This window comes from Rattus rattus, chromosome 3 (genome assembly GCF_011064425.1).
Source record: "Rattus rattus isolate New Zealand chromosome 3, Rrattus_CSIRO_v1, whole genome shotgun sequence".
Classification (NCBI taxonomy): domain Eukaryota; kingdom Metazoa; phylum Chordata; class Mammalia; order Rodentia; family Muridae; genus Rattus; species Rattus rattus.
The window spans coordinates 6,824,679-6,846,005 of record NC_046156.1 but is presented as its reverse complement, the minus strand read 5'-3'; the positions used below and the strand labels follow the sequence as shown (position 1 = coordinate 6,846,005).

The 21,327-nt window shown below is 46.6% G+C and overlaps 1 protein-coding gene and 1 pseudogene across 1 annotated transcript in view; one reads left to right on the top strand and one right to left on the bottom strand.

Moving 5' to 3' along the window:
- The window catches only part of Cryz (crystallin zeta), a 28,141-nt gene extending 7,365 nt beyond the window's left edge, over nt 1-20,776 (top strand). The window contains exons 2-9 of the mRNA XM_032897123.1: nt 471-587; nt 4,401-4,553; nt 8,785-8,948; nt 11,310-11,361; nt 15,679-15,828; nt 19,126-19,227; nt 19,318-19,413; nt 19,741-20,776. Of these exons, the coding sequence (XP_032753014.1) occupies nt 477-587; nt 4,401-4,553; nt 8,785-8,948; nt 11,310-11,361; nt 15,679-15,828; nt 19,126-19,227; nt 19,318-19,413; nt 19,741-19,902 (990 nt within the window). The 5' untranslated portion in view covers nt 471-476 and the 3' untranslated portion in view covers nt 19,903-20,776. The remainder of the gene's footprint in view (nt 1-470; nt 588-4,400; nt 4,554-8,784; nt 8,949-11,309; nt 11,362-15,678; nt 15,829-19,125; nt 19,228-19,317; nt 19,414-19,740) is intronic.
- LOC116895157 lies at nt 1,697-4,327 on the bottom strand (annotated as a pseudogene).
- Nucleotides 20,777-21,327: the final 551 nt, after the last annotated feature.

Here is a 21,327-nt window from a genome sequence, read left to right as displayed (position 1 = left end):
TTTGCAACACTTCATAAGCTGACTAAAGATCCCCAAATCTAATGTTAGTTCATAAAATTTCTAAGGCACCGCAACCCAAGCTTATAGCGAAGGAAACATCCATGTGGTGTCCTGTGTTGGTCCAGATGTTTTTTTGTTTTTTTTTTGTTTTTTTTTTTCCAGTTTGTCTCAGTTACTTTCTTTCTTTTTTTTTTTTATTAACTTGAATATTTCTTATATTATTTGCATGTTTGACTCCCCTGTTGAAGGCAGTGAATCCCACAGGAAGTTGTATGGAGTATTTTGCTTTGTAGCTGAAGGGTTTTTTAAGATGAAAGGTCCTCACGAATCAAATGAGATCAGTGGGAAGCTCCCGGCTTAAACTGTTGTTTGAAAAATTATTTGATCTGTTTCCTCTCTGGGGGAGAGAAAAAAAAACAGTGATAGCCTAAATACAATATGATAATATATTAATTTGTCTTGGACTCTAGATCACCATGGCAACTGGACAGAAGTTGATGAGGGCTATTCGAGTGTTTGAATTTGGTGGACCGGAAGTGCTGAAGCTCCAGTCCGATGTGGTCGTTCCTGCTCCACAGAGCCATCAGGTGGATACAATTATTGCAATGGCTGACCAGAGCAGGTGCACAGTGAGCTACAGATACTGAGACAGGGCAGTGTTTACCTGTCTGTGAACCCTGACAAAATAACACACATGATACTTAGTGAAGGAGACACTTGAAAAGGAACAACTTCTAGCTACCAAGTTCCTGGTGTGGATAATCAGCTCTGTAGCATAATAACAGTGTCTCAGTGGCGTCATGGGAGTTCTGAGTAAGTTCCCCTCTCAGGAACCTCCTGGTTTTTACTTTTCACAGGGTAGGAAAGTGATTTCCCCTCTGCACTATTGCCTTGCCAGATTACACTAAAGGGAATTCGGCTGTGGAATTTAATTGCCTCTAGTGATTTTAATCAATATCTTTTGACTCAAGTTGTATACACTTAGTAAGGCACACTCCATACCCCCAGTCTAATATCCTTCTCAAGCCTCATAAGAATTTTTTCTTCATTTCCTTCATATCTCATCTTTCCAGGTTCATTTCTTATCACCCTCCCAGTAGATTTTAACAATCTTAAGTTATCCAGTTTCCCCAAGAGACCCCCATTCCATCTTTGTACATATTTCTTTTACCTAAAAACAGTCCCAACCAGCTCCCCATTGAGCAGGAACTCAAATGGAACAGGAACCAGAAGACAGGAGCTGAGGCAGAGGTGGGGGAGGGGTGCTGCTCACTGGCTTGCTCCTCACTGCTTGCCCAGCCTGCTTTCTTACAGCACCCAGGACCAACCACCAGTCTAGGGGTGACCCACAGTGGGCTGGGTCCTCACACTTCAATCACTAACTAAGGCCTGCCTATCAGTCCTATCTTGTTTGTGCATTTTCTCAATTGAGGTCCCCTCCTCTCAGATGACTATAGCTTAGTCAAGTTGATAAAGGATTAGCCAGCATAACTCAACTTGACACACAGACACCTGACTGTTAAGCCACAGCCTTTCTTGTTCATCCCCAAGATCACAAATTGCTGTCAACATCACATCATGAAATATTTCGCAAACTTAAAAAGTCCTACAGTCTTTAAAAATTCAAACGCTTTAAAATTCAGTCTCTTATTTTTTTTTTTTTTACTATGAATAACACTTTTTTCAGTCACTTTCTTTACAACTGAAACTCTGGGAAATCAAAGTTAAACATCCTTGCCCATGAGTTTCTTGAAAAAGAAAAAGACCAGAAAAAGTTTTGACCTTGTGCTCCACGTCGTTCTGCTGTGCTGTGTCTAAATGAATTTTTACAAGTCAGCTGCCGTCCAGTTTCACAGGGAACCTCTTACCCACAATTCCACTCAGGAAGACCAAGTCCTCAAGGATGGCGTCGCGCGCTGATGTCAGGGTGCGGCTTCTGGGGCGCTTTTGCTTACTTTTCGTTCGACTTTTCCGGGTTGGCTCGGGCAGAATCCTCCTCTGAGCAGTGAAGGCTACAGGCTTCCCACTGAACTCTTTCTCCAGTTCATGAACTAGCCGGACTTGGATTTTCCGGAAAGATTTCAGCTGAAGAAGCCGACCACCACCGGCTTCCATTCCCTCTGCCACAGTGGCTGAGTTCCCGCAGCTGCGCCTTGAGATCCGAGTTCATCTCCAGCTCCAGTAGCGCCTGAGAGATGCTAGACTCGAACTCGTCCGACTTCGCGCCATCGGGTTTCACAACCTTGGTGCTTAAGCTGAACAGGCTTTGTCCTTACAGGGTGCTGGCTTAGCTCTTTTCTTTTTCTTTTTTTAAAAGATTTATTTTATTTTATTTACATGAGTACACTGTAGCTGTCTTCAGACACACCAGAAGAGGGCATCGAGTACCATTACAGATGGTTGTGATGTGGTTGCTGGGAATTGAACTCAGGACCTCTGGAAGAGCAGTCAGTGCTCTTAACCGCTGAGCCATCTCTCCAGCCCCAGTTTCTTTAAAAAAAAATCCAAAGTCTATGTAAAACTTAAAAACCTTAAAAACTTCAAAAAGAAAAAAAAAAAAAAGGAGCATATTTGGGTTTATCCCCAGGAGTGGTATAGCTGGATCTTCAGGGAGAACTCTTTCAAACTTTCTGAGGAACTACCAGAATGAATTCCAAAATGGATGAGCCCTTCCAGGCAAGGCCAAAGGGGCAACATTTTTCAGGATTTGATCCTGTTATTGATATGCTGTTCCTGTTATTATTAATTAAACTAATATATAATCCCCGGGCATTAGCCCACTCTGTTGGGCAGATTTTTGCAGATCATTGTCATGCTATACAGACAAAGAGATGGTTTCTTAATTCCTATGAGTCTATAAGAATTCCTAAAATTATACTAGTAGTTAATAAACCATTTATAATAGGGCTGCTATTGGATCCTCTCTATTATTAAACATGAGGACTCTGCCAGTCTTCAAGCTAATTGCTTCTGAGATAGAAAGCAGGCATTTACAACTTAGAGCACATTCCAAGAGGTTTTGAAATAATAGGAACTAATAGGGAACTAACATAAAAGGGAACTAAAGATTTATTGTAAGTACAAGAACAAAAGATAAAAATATTGACTGCATTTATCTATACAAAACTTCAATGCTAACTTAGACACAAAAATTATAGTTTTAGACTCTCAACGAGCCAGTTGAACTGGGGACAGTAATGGATGTCTAGCTGGATAACTAGTCTTAATGGAAACACATGTAAACTCTCTTGTAAACTTCATATTCAACTTATGATTTGAATTTATGTTTGAACTTTTATAAAAGGGTAGGGGTGGGGAATGTTTGGGAAAACCATGTGCTCTGTTTTCCTAGAAAAGGTACAAAAGACTAGGACCTTAAGAGCAGGAGAGAGCAAGATCAAGGGGAATGCGGCAGCAGCAGAGCAGAGTAACTCAGACATTAAGAGAGCATAAAGTCTGACCGGATTTCCTACTTTCACTTTCCCTTAGAAATCAGGATTAGAATCATTTTTAAAAGTTTCTCCCTTTTTACTTCCTCCAAGAGCAACTTTCTCCAGCTGACAATAAACTCTCAGAGGACCTGTGGAGAAAAGAACAAAGGAACTATTTATTTCAGGCCCTGCTGTTAAGCAATAGGTGTCAATAGACCCAGAGCCTGCAGCTTCTGGCCTCAGAGCCACCTAAAGTCAAGCTGGGTAAAGGCTACAATAGAAAGCAATCTCAATCCCTCCCAAGACTTAGCCTTGTCCCTGCTTATGCTCTTTCCCCTCTGTTAAGGCGCTCCAGAACTGGTTGGTCTCTGGCGGGAGGAAAATGTTTATTTCACTCACAGTTCATCCTCTAAAGCAGTCAGAACAGGGACTCATGTAGTTCAGAAACCTCGGTCAAGAGCTGATGCAGAAGCCATGGAGGAGTGCTGCCCACTGGCTTGCTCTTTCTGGCTTGTTCACCCTGCTTTTTTATAGAACCAAGGACCACCTGCCCAGGGGTGGCACCACCCACAATGGACTGGGCCACTGGACCACTGTGCATCACTATTTAAGAACCCCCCCTTTCCTGCAGCCTGAAGCAACTTCTAAGTTCTTTGCTTTCAGGTGGCTGCAGAGCACGCCAAGTCGATGTAAAAGCTACCAGGGAATAAAGGTCCTCCCACTTACCTCAGAAGAAGGGGAAGTGGCTGATGAACACACCTCTTTATATCTATAGTTTTCCCGAAGGTTTGAATGTGGCATTCGAGCTAGTCTACCTCACTTCCTGCTGCAGACTTAGAATACAGGGCAGGGGCTGGCTTGGACTTTCTTTATTGTCTTGGTTTCTCCAGCTCCATCGTTTTCCACACAGCACTACTGTAAGGCAATGCCTCAGTTACCTGGATAAACTGACGAGTGTTGTCATTACAGGTCCTAATCAAAGTCCACGCCTGCGGCGTCAACCCCGTAGAGACATACATTCGCTCCGGGACCTACAGTCGGAAGCCTTCCTTACCCTACACTCCAGGCAGCGATGTGGCTGGGATCATAGAATCTGTTGGAGATGGTGTGTCTGCTTTCAAGGTATTCCATCTTTAGTTATTTCCATTTTGACTGAGTAGCATCCTTCTGAAACTTGATTATAGCTTTAAAGGCTCTCAGGGGTACTCACTGCACATTTTCTGCTACTTGGGGGACTCGAAGTCTGAAAGAAAACTGTGGTCCATCTGGTCTAATAGGAACATGTGAGTGAAGGAAACGAATAGGGGATGACAGATGGATGGCTTTTGTCCTGCACAGACAGAAGGTTTTAATTCCCTTTCACAAAATACAGGAAAGGTTAAGTGTTTTGGAGGACGATAAAACACACGCATAGGCCAAGTCACTGTGCAGTTTTGGAGCCGAGATCAGGGCCATGATCTGGCTCCTTACAGTTCTGCCAGAAGCCGTGGCTGGCATGGAAATACCTTTGTAGTGTATTTATAACCCTCTTTCTTCTTAATTTCTCAGCCTGTTTAACCTTGGCACCGTATTTACCTAACCGGGCTGACTTAGGGAAACTTAATGTCCCCTGCGCAGTGGACGGATTCCTGCTTCTCAGGCTTAACGCTTCTACCCCACGGCATCTCTAAGTCGTTTTACGCTAAGGCCACCGATGGTCTCTAGACCCCGGAGTGAACTCTTCTGTGTTATTATCTTTCTTAACTTCATGGTGACATTTGGCACTCTCAGTCACTTATATTTCTTGGACAAGAACAAAACCATAATCCAACGTTCTCTTTGGTTTCTGCTGCGCCATCTGTCCTGCCGTCCTTCCTCTGGCATCCTGTCCTGCTGTCCTTCCTCCAGGCATCCTGTCCTGCCGTCCTTCCTCTGGACATCCTTTGTTTTCATCCTTGTTCTTGGGACGCTGTCCCAATCCTGTTGCCTCAAGACCGCAGTCCCATCCAGACCTCTGCTTTCTGTATTAGTCCTACTGCATTTCACAGTAACCCACAGCCACAGGCAACCTCCTTTCCTTTCTCATACCCAATGTCTCAGGCTTAGAATATTCAACTAAGACCTGGTACTGTGTGCAACATGCTCACATCAAAGTCCAGTTCGTATGTCATAGTAGTGGCTTCTCCAGGGCTTAGTTGTCCTGTGCATCTAGCTGTCCCCTCCCTAGACAGGGCAGGTGCAAGGTCAGTCCAGCACTACAGACTCTTCTCTTGGGGAAGGGCTGTGTCCCGCTGGTCAGTCCTCAGTATAGAAGGATTTTAATCCAGCAACATGGTCACTCTGGCTGGAACACAGACATGCCCTTAGCACACTCCTTTAATCTCCCTGGCTGGGATACAGATACCTAAGTACACACATTTAATCCCAAACAATGAAGGTAGTTTGCAGAAGGAAGCACCCATGTTTGAAAGTGTTGTCTAATTGCGTGGCAAAGTAATGAATCAGAAAGATTTAACAGAATAGGATATGCCCAACTCTAATGAGAACCGAGAGGAGAGGAAGGTAACGTAAGAGAGAGTAGCATGCGTGCGTGTGTGCATACACACACATACACACACACACACACACACACACACACACACACAGATCGATCGATCGATCTACCTATCTATCTATCTATCTATCTATCTATCTATCTATCTATCTATCTATCTATCTATCTATCTATCGAGTTGTATAGAGACAGATTTCAGAGACAAAAACCAAGCTAGACCCAGGTGAAGACAGAAGAAGTCAGAGCATGAGAAGAAGCCAGAAGATTAGAATGGATTGCCAAAGTTAGAATGAGGCCAAGCAGAGCGATTCAGTCAGGAGCTGAAGGAAGCATGTTTAAATCAGTCAGCAAGGAGAGGCGTTTGCTAGCTGAGTTGACCAGCCAGCCAGAATCAGAACGAACTAGAAAGGGTGAGCTTATTGAACAATAAGTCTCAGAGACTGGAAACATTCTAGCCCTAGACAGATTTTACTGAGGGTAGAAGCTTCCAGGACTAGGCCTGGGTTAGCAGCCGGAAATTACCTCAGGTGAATAAAACTTACATTCACACCCTAAGAGGCCCTTCCTCAGTCTATCAAAACCTGAGATCACCTGTGCCCACTGAGGTCCGACCACCTGAGTGACACCTGCTGTTTGAGGCTCATCTCAGTCCATCTGACATCTTTCTCCCTATTGTCTTCTTGTGGCCACTGCCTGTGGCTTAGTTCAGGTCATCTCACCTATTGAAGTAACCCCGTGACCTGGAGTCTGTCGACATATACTACCTTCTCTCCTGCTCCCCGGGTGCCAACTCTGGAAAGCTTTTCACTCCCACATCTATTGCGTGTGGCTTTGGCACTGATGAGGTGCCCACGGCTGTGAGGTGGGACCCTTGCCGCTCCTTTCACTCTCGTCTCCTACTCCTCTGCTGCTGTTGTCTTCAGTACTGAACTGTTCTTCTCTGAACACTCTCTGCTCTCCCAGGGCTGTGTGTCTGTGTCTGTGCTGTTTCTGCTACTTCCTTCCAACTACTGTGTGCTGCATGTACGATACCTACCTACTATTGCCGTATACACTGAAGTTTCCAGAAAATAACCCCCTACCCCACATTAACCTTTGCAGCTCCTTGTCTTCAGGTCCTGCTAAGTGTCCATTGCTCAGGTGCTCACCTCTCTGTTTGACCTAAATCCCTCTTTGTGACTCTTAGGTAAATCCTTTGGGACTGCACACATAGACCGCAAGGTTCCACCAACCCTAATGCTAAGGTTATCATCTTATCATTAGCATTTGAAGCCTATAGCAGCAAATTCTCTGCTTTGCTATAACCGCCTATCACGATGCTCCCAGCAATGCATTTGAGAAGGGCCTTGATTTATTCCTTCCTTTGTTCTTTTTCTTCATGAAACTGTTTACGCTTGGGAGCACAGCACTTGAGCTGACTTAAATCCCTGCACCCAGGCCGTGGTTCCAGGATAAACCCTACTCCCTTTGAGACGAGAGCTATGGCTGACGTGAGGAGGAGATGCTTGGCCTTGGCTCAGCACTTGCTCTTGGCAGCTTCCTCTGCCGCTGGGTTTCCTTCACTGTTCCCTCACACCAGTTCTGTTCTTCAGATCTTGTCCTGACCTTCAAGCCCTGCCTCGAACGCTTCTTTAATTTCCTCAGCCTGGAGTCACTTCCTTTCCACTTCTCACCTTGCATTGCTCACTGTGTTCACTTGCTTTGCAGTCAAACGTCTTCCTTTCTCCCTCCTAGAGGTGCGTGTGCTTGAGACCTGGAGCAGTGTGTTGCTATTGATGATATCCCCACAGAACTCCAAAATTATGTTTTCCTTCTGGTGAGTTCTTAATGTCTGGATTACGCTGCAATCAATCAGGCCGATTTTCAAGCGTAAAAGTGGGATTCGTCTTAACTTAGTCTTCCTTGGCCATTCGCAGGCAACACTGTCCAACGGTCATGCTTATTTTTGGCTCTCGGTTTCCTTCCAAGAATTTGCCATACCCATCCTACAGCATGGTGCTGGTGATTTTTGTAATTTTTTAGCATAGCGCCAGGCGCCAGGTTGAGTCTACTGAGGGCATTGTTGCTCTGTGTTTTGTTTATTCCGTGGTATGTCTACTTTCTTATACATCTTCGTCTAAAGATGTCGGCCAGGTGTTCGGATGGCCAGCATGTCCATGGCCAGGGCCAGCAGGTGGCCATTAGCAGGGTGCTGCGTGCCTGGCTGTGAGAGGTGATGGGCTCTGCTTGGCTCTTTCTATTTCAATGCGTTGCCTAACTGGAGGAAAGTATGGTACCCACCTCTGTGGCGGGGATGAGCACACACCTTCCCCGGGTCACTGCGATGTTACAGAAGAAAGCAGCTCTAGCTCAGTAGTGCTCGGCTGACCTGCCGTAGACTCCAGTGTCCTCATGCATTTGAGGGGTGCCTTCTGGTCCCCTCGTCTCCTTCAGTGTCTCGTCTAAGGTTCCCTCTTGGTAAAACCTGTGTCGAGAGTCAGTGTTTCAGCTGTGCTTGTGAGACACTGAGCTGGAGACATTCACATGGAAATGATTGTGTCTCACTGAGCCGGCACTGCCAAGGATTCCTCCTCACTGTACCTCACTGCAGACACTGTAAAAGTCTCAGCCATCTTGGAAGGATTCCTCCTCACTGTAAGCTGGCACTGCCAAGGGCCCAGCCATCTTGGAAGGATTCTTCCTCACTGTAAGCAGGCACTGCCAAGGCCGCAGCCATCCTGAAATGACTGTGTCTCATTGTAAGGTGACACTGTAACAGGTCTCAGCCATCTTGGCACAGTTGGAATCTCTGCTGCATGTGTTTGTTGATCTCTTTTCCAGAAAGGTGACCGGGTCTTCTGCTTCAGCACAGTCTCTGGTGGCTACGCAGAATTCGCTCTTTCGGCAGATAACACCACCTACCCCCTGCCCAAGACACTGGACTTCAGGCAGGGGGCTGCCCTGGGGATCCCGTACTTCACGGCCTGCCGAGCTCTGTTCCACAGGTGAGGTGGCACACAGAGTGACTGGACTGTGGCTGCTTACTGCTAGCCGTTAGTGACCAAGCATTTCGGGTCATGCCAGTCACAGAGGGGACAGAAGTTTGATCATTTGAGAAGAAAGAGGAAATTAGTCCCTTGAGTGAAGATCATTTTTCTCAAAAAAACGAGTCAGGGAGGAGATAGAAGATTCTGAGGAAAATATGTATCTTTGTCTTAGTCACAGTTTTATTGTTGTCAAGAGAAGCCACGACCATGGCAACTCTTAACAGAGAAAGCATTTCATTGGGGCTGGCTTGCAGTTTAGGAGGCTTGGTCCATTATCAGCATAGCAGAGAACGAGGCAGATGTGACACTGAAGAAGCAGCTAAGAGTGACATCCTGATGCACAGCAGGGAGAATGAGCCTGGGTCTGGCTTGGGCTCTTCAAATCTCCATGCCCAACCCAGTGCTGAGGCCACACCTCCTCTGCTGAGGCCACACCTCCTCTGCTGAGGCCACACCTCCTCTGCTGAGGCCACACCTCCTCTGCTGAGGCCACACCTCCTAATCCGTATAATCCTGTCAAACAGTGCCTCTCCCTAAGGATTAAGCCTTCAAGCATAGCTTGGGGACTGGGGAGCATTCTTTTCTTGTTTTTGGTTTTTTGAGAGAGGTTTCTCTGTACAGCCTTGTCTGTCCTGGAACTCACTCTGTAGGCCACACTGGCCTCAAACTCAGAGCCCCACCTGCCTCTGCCTCCTGAGTTCTGGGATTAAAGATTGTGCACTACCACCTGGCTAGGGGGCCATTCTTATTCAAATCACCATAGTCTTACTTTTCTATTACTGTGATAGGACTTCATGACCTAGGCGACATAGAAAAGAAAGAGGATATATTGTGTATATTGGCCTTACAGTTTCAGAGAGCGAGCTGTGGCCATTATGGTGGGAGCATGGCAGCAGGCCATAGGCCTGGTCTGGAGCAGCTGGAGCAGTATTTGAGAGCTTACATCTGAACCACAGCCATGGGGTGCAGGGTGGAGGGAGGGTGGAGGGGAAGGAGACAGAGTCAGGGAGAGAGAGAGAGTCAGAGAGTCAGAGAGAGAGAGAGAGAGAGAGAGAGAGAGAGTCAGAGAGAGAGACAGACAGAGACAGACAGAGACAGACAGAGATAGAGAGACAGAGAGAGAGATGGATTTTTTTAAAACTGTCACATCCACTCAGTGACACTTCTCTACCAGAGCCACACCTCCTAATCCTAAACAATCCCCCCAAGTAGAGACCACAAATTCAAATCCATGAGCGGCTGTGGCCCGTTCTCCTTCAGAACCCCCAATACTAGAGGAGGTTTTTATTTACTTTTTTTTAATTTGAAGGATCATCCAGACATGGCTGTGTTTAGAACTGAGACGGGGATGCGTTGGACGAAGAGAGGGATAGAGTAGACCCCACACAGCATTTAAATGATAAACGGAGACAGTGAATATCCAAACACGAGTAAAGGGAAGGAAAGGACTCCAGTCCCAGGCGGTGATGGGCTTCAGAGTTTACAAAGGAAGTCCAGCCACGAGACCTAGAACAGTAAAGATGTAATTCTGGAAACATTCGTAGGCAGGAGACAGGATGTTAAAGAAGCCACTGGGAAGCCATGAGCAGGGACTCGGGTCTCGGTGCTAGCATATTCTCATTCCAGAGTGAACTGCCCCCTTCCTCCCCATGAGCCATCCACTGTATCCCTGGGACGAGCTGGATCACAGTAAAATGCTCCCCAGAGTGACCTGCTGTCTGTTCCTAGCATTCAGGGTCTATGAATGCTGTAGTGCAGCACAGTGAGAAGCCTGGGCATTTTAGGGCGTGGCCCAGGGGCCTTGGTGACTCAGACTTCCCAGACTTGATGTTTAGAGGCATGGAAAGGCAAAGACCACACTATTAGAACTGGTCAGAAGGACCCCACCCACTATTACCTGGCAACCCTGTTACCTGGGCAACCCTGGACCACAGGATAATGACTGATTTGCAGCAAACCTGCCTGGGGACACTCTGGGGACAAATGGCCAAGAGGGACTCCAGTTCTGGTTCCACCAACACACAAGGACTGCAGCCTATGCATCATAGTGTGATCCCCGCACCCAACATGGCCCCAGGCAGGTGACACACCCAGTGGCATATCCTGAGTGGGTACTGCATGGACGGTTTGTGTCATTGCAGCTATGGAGACCATCATTTGAGTCTTGGGGTGAGAGGATATTTGGCTTGTGTTAGGATGCAGCATCTGTTCGGGGGTTAACTGAAGCAAGGGTAGACACTCCTCACAGATGATGGGACAGCAGGCAGCTCTTGGTTCTTGGACGGAGAGCATGATGACGCCTCTGCTCTTTTCCTGCAGTGCCCGTGCTCGAGCTGGGGAAAGCGTTCTGGTTCACGGGGCCAGCGGAGGAGTGAGTATCTATAATTTCAAGTTGTATTCAAGTGAGTATGGAGTCACGGGTCTCACATGGTAGTTCTTGGAATCTCTGTATCTTTGAAGTTTCCAATTTTAAAAACTTATTCTCTGAGGAGTTCTTCCATGGACTCAGTGTGTTTGATCTTATCTCCCAGTGTACCCCTCCCAACCTCATGCCCTTCTCCTCCTCCTCTTTTAAAATAACCCACTGTGTACAAAGTCAGTGGCACCCAGATGAGAATCCGTCTGCAGGAGCCTAGGGTGCTCTTCCTCCCCCAGCAGCCATCAACTGACAGTGGCCTCCCTGGGGCAAGGCCTTGGGAGCTGGTCACCTGACCATGCTGGCCATCTGACATCGTACAGGATGAAGTCATTCTGAAGAGCCGCACCCTCGACCCCCTTAGTGCCACAAAGCTTCTTCAGACGTAGGCTGCTGAGGTGAATCCATGCCTGATGCTGTAGCCTTTCATGCTTAATAAACTCATCAGATCACCTCATAAAAATCAATGTGGTGGGTTTTCCACCTGTGCTGGGAGTGCACCAAGACTGGCCTTGCCTCTGCCTTCACGAGGCATGGTTCTTAGAATTATGTGGCATTTTAAGCTGTTTTAAACATTAACCGTAGTTGTTCTATATTCCCTTAGATAGCAAAGCAAACCTCCCAGCCAGTGAGCGGTCAGCTCCGCTCCTGTCTGCCAGGCTCCCTGGTGCACCACCAACAGGCCACACTTTGATGGCAACCAAAAAGTGCACAGTATATAGCTGTGTCCTCAACACCATACCCCAAGGCTGAAAGTGTTAATGTTTAGTGGGGAAAGGACTGAGAACTCAGCACCTACACCCTCTAAGGAATCCTCAAGCAGAGCATTGTCAGAACCCTCAGGTAGGTACCTCACTGCTGATCCATCTCCAAGGAATGTGGAGGAGAAGTCAGAGTGGTGCATTCGGAATTTACTAAGCCAGCACTGAAAGACTTGGAAATGTTGGCGACAAGATTTCCCATTTTTAAAACCAAGGGCTTTCGGAGTGATGGCTCACCTGCAGGTCAACCCTCAGTATTGGGTGTTCTCGGTGGGGGTGGGAAAGGAGTAACTCATTACCCAGCATGCCCCACGTGATGACAGTGTCATCCTGACAGTATGGCTCTGCCTCTGAAAGTGGCCAGGTAACTCAGAAAGTCAGACTACTCTGTCTCTTTAGACATGGACTTCCTTATTTCATATCTGGCTTCCTCCGTGACTCAGAGATCAATCTGTAGGGATTTCATGCATCAGACTCTTTTAAACCAAAAAAGCCCAAAGTTGTCTCTGTAGGGCTTGAAACAACAGCTAAACTCATTGTTAACCATCTCCAAAGGCTGGTTTTGGATGAGTTAAATTTAACCTAATAACCGAAGGTCTGAAACACACATGTGTTTATTTAAATTGCTATGGTTGTCTAAGAGTCCTATGCTCTGTAGAGAAGAGAGATGTTCGTACAGTGGAGAGAAGGTTTAGAGGAAATCCCTTTACACCCTGAAAAAGCCCTGCTACTTCAGAGAGATTGGTTCGCCTTTTTAAAAGGTGAAATCCAAACTGTTGGTTTTCGGAGCTGGCTGAGTCTGCTAAATCCTGGCTGGCTGGGACAGGCTGGCGGCCGGCGTGTGAAGCACCCCTGATCCTCCTGGCCTATCAGAGGGAGACAGAGCGCCGGCTTTTGCCTGGCTTCTGTTTGTACCTTCTGTATTCATTTAATCCACACTCCTGCTGGATTATGTTATGGTTTTAAAGTGACATGGATTTGCGAATGCAGCCATTGTCCCAGTACATTGGTGGGAGAATTTCACTTTAGTGTTCATGAAATAAATCGGAGAAAAATAATAGGCAGAAAATGCCATGTAATCTCTTGAAAAAATACTGAGTCTAATTGTTGGCAAGAAAATAGTAGCCAGAGTCCCTTAGAGAGCTGAGAGACTGCTCTAAGGAGCCATTAGGTGATATGCTTGCATTAAGTCTGTGCCTTAAAATGTGATCTCATTAGATTCATAGTCTTAATAGAACGGTTAAGTCATTGGAGTCTATCGCAATGACCCCATAGGACAGCGTTTCTCCTAATAGGCGGCTGTGTCCTTCATTGAGTAGGACCCTGCATACCTGCCTTGGTTAGGTTACAGAAAGCCTGCCAGAGCCCCATCCACTGCTTGCACCTGCAGTCCTTAGGGCTGCTTCACCCAGGAGAGCAGGGCTGCCCACGCTCCAGTGAGTCCCCTATTTTCCATTGTAATTGTTTTTGCTGTCTCACCCAGTTCCATTGGCCTTCCCGACCAGGGCTTCTTCACTTTGTAAATTGAGGTTTTCCATTTACTGTGTGTGTCTGTGCAAGCCTGTGATGATCAGAGGACAATTTGCATGACTTGGTCCCCTGCCTCCACCAGATGGTTGCTGACTTTTGGCTTGGTGCAAAGGCAGCCCAGCCTGCTGATCCCGTCAGCGTGTGTCGGTTAATGCTCTTGTGAACTGCATTGGGTTAGAGCGTCCAGCTTTAACATGACGGTCTGACACTCAGAGATGGCCTCTGGCCTCGACACGTGGACCGGGCACATACGCCAGCACATACACAGGTGTACACACAAACAGGCACACACGCCAACACATTCACACGCACACACACAAAGAAACCTTGATTTTAAAAATTGCTAGTGAATTGCCTCGAGTTTCATTGAAAAATAATGCACTAAATTTTGGCTAAGGAGTAGAATAGAATTTTAACCATTTCTGAAGTCGGCCTAAACATGTCTGCCACTTCAATATTCATATAATTTAATAAATATTACCTATTTATGTGAAGTGCCATTACCCTTGATGCTCTTAAGGTCACAATAACGGGTCAGACTCTGAGACTGCTGGTTCACGTGTATGTTTCATTGGCCTTTAATACCTAACATCATGTGAAATCCAGTCAAGCGCAGTCCTGAGTAGAAAGCGTTGAAGAAGTCCTGGCCTGTAAGAGGAAATAACAGCCAAGCACAGTGGCTCACGGTCAGAATCTTAGCACACTCAGGGGCTGAGGCAGAGGATCACCATGAGTTCAGGCCAGCCTGGGCTACAAAATGAGTTTCTCAAAAGAAGAAATAGCTGACTGTGTATTTCTTTTCTTTTCAAGCAGTAAGTGCCTTCCTAAGTTTGACTCTGAATAAAACAGGCTATGATATGAAAACCTTAATACAAATCACCACTTTGTCCGCGCTTGGCGGGGTCTTTGTCTGTATGCAGGCCAGACTCTGGAGGTCAAAGCTGCTGGCGCTCCCTGGATGCTAAGGCTCTCCAGACCGCCATGGCTCTCCCAGACCGCCATGGCTCTCCATGTGGGCCAGAGCCTTTACCTTGCTGTGGACCTTGGCCGTCTGTCTCCATCGAGTCATGAGCTGGGTCTCTGAGCCACGCCATGCCTCTTTCTGCCTTTTGAATACCCAGAACATGTTCCCTCCCTACCCATTTTGCCATCCCTGCCCTTTACCACCTGCACCCTTGGGACAGGAGTCACCTTGAAACTCTCTTCCACCCCCTTCTCCTCATTTCAACCCAGTAGCCTAGCCTGCCCCTCCCAACCTCTTTAACCCACTGCAGTTTAATTATTTTCCCAGTACTTTCTGTTAATTTCACTCACTTGTTAATTGACATTTATTACTTCTTTTCTCTTTAGAATGCATTTTTTTTTTTTAGCATTAAGTCCATGGGCGGATTTCTAACTTACATGGTAGAGGCCTTGTGCTTGTTATAAAGAATGTGTGTTATTTAATTGGTTAAGTAAAGCCAGGAAGGAGTATCAAGGTAATCTTTAAAGACTGCACCTCCTGCACAAAGCACGCATTAGCAAGTATTCTGCTGCCCAGTGGTTACCTCTACAGTCTGGTTTGGCACTGCTCTGATGACTTGCTCAAGGCCCCTGTATTTCGTAGCTTACAGGTCCCCATCAGCATAACACAGACAGTGCTGGAGATCTCAGCAAGCACTGGGAAGCCCTGAGCACAGCATAGGGAGACTGCGTCTTCAGGAGGGGTCAGCAGTTGGGCAGAGGTTCTCACCCTTCCTAGCACTGATGCTTTAATACAGTTCCTCATGTTGCAACGACAAAATTATTTTCATTGTTACCTTATAATTGTCATTTTACTGATGTTGTGAATTGTAATGTAAATATGTGTTTTCTGATGGTCTTAGGTGACCATCAAGGGACTGTGACCCACACAAGTGAGAACCACCGCAGAAATGAGATCTGCAGTTCCCCCTAGGCACTGGAGGCTTCGAGGGAACATGGAGAATGTTTTGTTTTTCAGGTTGGATTAGCTACATGCCAGATTGCCAGAGCTCATGGCTTAAAGGTTTTGGGCACAGCTGGTTCTGAGGAAGGAAAAAAGCTTGTTCTGCAAAACGGAGCCCACGAAGTGTTTAATCACAAAGAAGCCAACTATATTGATAAAATCAAGGTAAAGTTTTCTGCAGAAGGTCAAACAGCACTTCTGGGAGGTTCACTTGGCTTTAAAAATAAGACATTTCAACAACTGCCGTCTTATGAGTTAACGTGATTTTGCCTAATAAATAACATTGTTTCTGTGTTCATGTCTGCATGTGCTCTCGTCCCCATACATGCTTTAACTGATTAAAGGGACAGGCATCTAATTCTGCAAACTGCTGACATGCTTGTAATGCGTTGTGTATTAAATAAGATGGAGCCTTTCGAAAGTCAATTGAAAGATCTCATTGTTAAGTAGCAGCTACAAGATGTTCACAGCGCAGCCATTAAGGGTGTAAAAATCTCATTGCAGCCAAGGTTCCCAGAATTACAAACCAGTGCACCTATCCGGGAAAGATGCTGCTTGTCAACGGGGTCCTTGGGGAGGGTTATCACTATCCCACCTACGCCTGTGAGAACACTCAGTTATTGTCGCATATCATACCGTTCACACAGGGTCCTACCTGTCTGTCTGTCTGTCTGTCTGCCTGGCAAGTGCTCAGCTACTAACTTGTATGCAATGCGCACCTCAATCCTGAAGTCTCTATTTATATTTTCCTGATAATTAAATCAACACTCACTCCCTCACTCATCCCCAAAGGCACTTCCTTGAGGTGTAGGACAATGAGAATTTACCAGGCATGGAGTGCTTTATAGAGGCCATTATCCAAGGAGGAAGAATGTATGGATGGGTTTATTTCCACCATACCATTTGGCCCATGTCACCAGTCAGGGCTCTGATCTGTGCCGGCTGGCCCCCGGTGCTCACTCCTGATGCTGCTCCAGGTAGGTCTGAGCTGGGGGAAGACTGGTTACTGGGTAAAGCTGCTGCTCGTTTCTCCAGCATCAGATCTTGGGCCCCGAGGGTGACTCCTTCACGGCCCTGCTACCTTCTTTTTTGTCTTGTTCTCAACACCGTCTCCAGGCCTCTTCCCCCTCTCTCCTCTTCCTTTCCTTTACTGCCTAAATCTAGGAACCCTGGGCACTCACTGCTCTCCTGCCCCCTCCCTTCCAGTGCAGTTCTGCCTGTGTGTACTCTGACATTCACAGAGCCTGCGTCTCTGGTGAGTGGAGAGTCCTTACGTCCAGGCTGCTCCGTGTCTGTCCTCATCCTCAGGAGCATGAGATCTTGATTGGATCTCCTTGAAACTGGCTGTCCTCCTGCACACTGACTTCACTGCTAACCTCCTCCTCCTCCTCACATTATTACACGTTCTGTGTCTGTGTGTCTGTGTGTCTGTGTGTCTGTGTGTCTGTGTCTGTGTGTCTGTATGCCCTCTGTTGACTCTCTGACCTGAGTTCCATCTCTCTGTCACTGGCCTAGCAGTCCCTGGCACTTACCTGTTGCCCTGGCAAGAGCCCTTTTATCATTGTCTATGTCTGTTTTCAAATTTTGTGTAAGTGTGTGTGTGTGTGTGTGTGTGTGTGTGTGTGTGTGTGTGTGTGTTGTGCACGTGTGCATGGATGTGTGGAGGACAGGGGTTCACCCTGGTGTCATCCTTTGGTATACCTTCCACCTTATATTATGTGACAAGGCCTCTCAGTGAACCTGGATTCACCATTCCCTGTAGACTGCCTGGCCCTCAAGACTAGGATTTACGAATCTCTGCTCCCAGCCAGCTCTGGGATTCCAGCTTCTTCTATGGTGCTGGATCTGCAGAAGCCTGTGTGTGGACAGGGACTATACCCTGAGCCATCTCTGCATAAACCTATTTTGTGCCCATTTAAATCAGCCTCTCCCTGCTGCCCTCCAAGTCACCCCTTTACTCCTCCAGTTTCGCTCCAGACAAGCGTCTTTCAAGTTGTTCCTGTCATCTGTTACTTAAGCCTCCGATTCCCCTGTCCTGTGAGTGTTATTGAGTGCAGAGTCACTCTGTCCTCTCTGTTCCCAGAGATGTCTGTCCCTTTAAATACTTGTATCAAGAAATAACCAGAATGGAACTCTGTTCAAAGAGGAATTTTAACTTCCCTGTCTGTTATTGAGCTTCTAGTGCCTAAAACACTGAATTAATGAAAAATAGAACCAAACCAGAACCCAGACGCTGAGTTCTTTACCCAACATGCTGTTCAGTATGGTTTGCAGTCTGTCACGGTTCCTCCCGAAGGCTCTTGTATGCCCTTTTCCTTCACCTTCCTTCTCTTGTCAAAGGAACTCCTTTTCATCCTTCAGGTCATTTCCTCTGAGGAACTTTCTTTGACCAGTGTAGGCAATGACATTTAACTCTTCCCTTCTGTGACTCTCGGCTGTAACTCACCTCTGCTGACACGGTACTGACCATTACATCAAAGCTGTGCTTATAGGATTTCCGTCCTGATTCCTATTTTTAAGTGCCCTACAACTGTTTGTGGTAAAAATAAAAAAGGGGCGGAACCGGTTCCCTCACATACATGGTCGGGCTCTTTCACTAGTTCTGGCTCCATTGGGCCATTTGAACGAGCGCTCATTTATCTTAGATTAGTATCTCTCCCGGCAGCTCTCTGCTAGCCTCGAACTCTCTGGTTCAGCTGCCCAGCAAAGTCAAGGTTCTAGAAGTCCAGCAGGGGCTGGATTGGAATCCTCCTCCTCCGTCTCCATCTTCCTCCTTCGCTCCTCCTCCTCCCTCCCGAGGTTTTTCCTGCCTACCCTTCCTTCTCATTCAGTGATAGGCTTTGCCTGATCCTGGACCCGCCTTGCTGTATAATGACATCATCCTACATACACCCATTCTACATCTATTACCATGCCTGGTTTAAGTACTCATTACTTATACTGTAATAAAAATCTAATGTAAAATAATCATAACATTGCTGGATCTTCAAGAACCAGTTTAAAATGTAGAGAACCAACACCCAACAGTGCAGACAGAAAGAATTAGTATATCAAGCAAATGATAAACCACCTATAACACAATATGTACACAGGCAGAAATACACACCACACCCACCCACCCACAAGTACACACCTACAGCCCCCAACCCACACACAGGTACCACCCACGCACGCACACACACACACTCACACACACACTCACACACACACTCACACACACACACACGCACTCACACACGCACTCACACACGCACACACACACCCACACACACACACACACACTAATCCATACAGATTTGACCCATTTATGCTAGCTCATCCAGTGTTTCTAAGTTTGCACCGCAGAGAGTGTGGCTGGCTGCTTCGTAATGAGATTATTTTAACGCTGCGCTGTTGGTTTTGGTGTTAGTTTAGAGGAGCGGTTTCACTGCCTCTCGCCTTCATCTTGTTCTTATCACGCAGACGTCTGTTGCTGACAAGGGGGTTGATGTGATTATTGAGATGCTGGCGAACAAGAACCTCAGCAATGACCTGAAGCTCCTGTCCTGCGGAGGGCGGGTCATTGTAAGTATGACTCCCTGCACCTCGAATCCCACCAGCGGTGACCCTGTTCCACAGCCACCTTCCACTGTGTGCCTGTTGTTTCCATGATAGATCGTTGGCTGTAGAGGTTCCATTGAGATAAACCCAAGGGACACCATGGCAAAAGAGACAAGTATAATCGGAGTCTCTCTCTTTTCATCCACCAAGGTAAGGAAGGGGTGGTTCTGATTGTGCTGGTCAGCAGATTGACAGTTGAAGTCCATGTTAAACTTGGTCACCTGACTGGAGAGGTGGACACCAGTTAGGCCCTGCATGGTTCGAGAGAGCAGCGGTACGGAGAGGGAGCACTAGTCGCAGCTATTTCAAGATGGTATTTCATATACTAACACTGTCCCAGGCATATGTGAATGACAGAGAGTTAAAGCGTGGTCTGAGGAAACTGTCAAATCTTCATATTTGCAGGAGGACCTTTCTGGTCCTGCCACGAAACAACTACAGTCACACACTTTTGTTTTTCCAATCCCTCTCCTCTAGGAGGAATTCCAGCAATTCGCAGGCATCCTCCAAGCAGGAATAGAAAAAGGTTGGGTGAAACCTGTGATAGGCTCTGAGTATCCACTGGAGAAGGCGGCCCAGGCCCATGAAGACATCATTCACAGCAGTGGGAAGATGGGGAAAATGATTCTCCTCTTATGAGACCAGCTGTTCCCGGGGACGCCCTGTGTCAGTGGGACTCCTCCTTCCCCAAGTCGCTGCTGCACCATCTCTAATCAGTGTTCATTTGATTGAGGTTCATGTATTAAAAACACAGCTTTAGGGAGGAGACCCAGTGGAGTGATGTGTCCAGTGTGGTACTGGCATGCATCACAAAACTCTCGTTCCTTTTTCTTCATTTTCATTCTTTGGTTGGATGTGTTTGTTTTATTTTTGAGACAGAATCATGCTCCGTAGTTCAAGCTGGCCTTGAACTCACGGTGGTCTTTCTGCCTCAGCTTGGAAGTGCTGGGATTTTAGTCATGCATTATCACACACAGCTTCATCTCACACCTTCTTGTCTGATTAGCTTCATTCATAACTTTGAATAAAATGTACAAGTTCAAAATAGTCCTCTACTGATCGCCCCAGGCTTCCAAGCCTGCTCCCCTTTAAGTAGTCACCTGACCCCTCAGCCATGGCTGCCGTGGGCCCTGAAGGATTTCTGGACTGAAAAACATGCTTTTAAGACTAATGTCATCTCAGTCTGTAAGCCCCGGGGAAGGGCAAAAATGAGCAACACCTACGGGAAAACCTACCAGTCAGTTTTCCTCACATTTCCGAGAATATCAGAATACTCACTGCGTGCCGGTCACCAACCGCCCCTGCTCTGGGAGGTCAGGACTTGATCCTGAGTCAGCGGCATTCAGTACAATCACCCATTAATGCTTCATGGTCGTTTACAGTTATTGGTATATATGACACGAGTCTCATAGTTTTACCTAAAATTGTAAGTTCACAAATTTAGCACTTTAAAAACTGTCTGCTTTGGTTTGCATAGTATCTTAGCCTGGAGTAAATTCTGTGGAATGCTGAAGCCGTGTCTGTCTTGTGTATGTAGCACAAGCCTCATTCCTGTGTAGCTCCTGACCCTGTGGCTGCTTCTTACACCTGCTCTGTGCTGGAATTCTTTTAGCCTAAATAGAAGGACAACCTTTTAGAAATCTCACACCAGCATTATGTCCAAGGAGATGGTGGGCAGTTACTTGCTTTTGGTGTGTTTTTTCTTCAAATGAACACATCCTCCGGTTCCCACATTTTACCGTTTCCACTGTTTCTCCATCCCCCACTTTCCACACCCTCTTGTTTCCTGTTACCTTGTGTGGCTGGTTGCCTTGTTTCATTCGTTCTGCAGAATGAGTTTGTAGTCTGAACATGGCCCCTGCTAGGTAGTGAGACGAAATCGTTCTTCATGCAGTTGGGGGATGGCCTTTGATGGCTTGAGGTATGTGCTGTGACCACAGTGATTTGCTATTAGCATGGACTGTGTCCAGCCACTGTTTATCTTACTGGTTAACTGTCTTGTAAAATAACATTTTAGCAAAGTTTCAGAAAGACTAAGTCATGTATCCTTAGAGTAGGATTGTA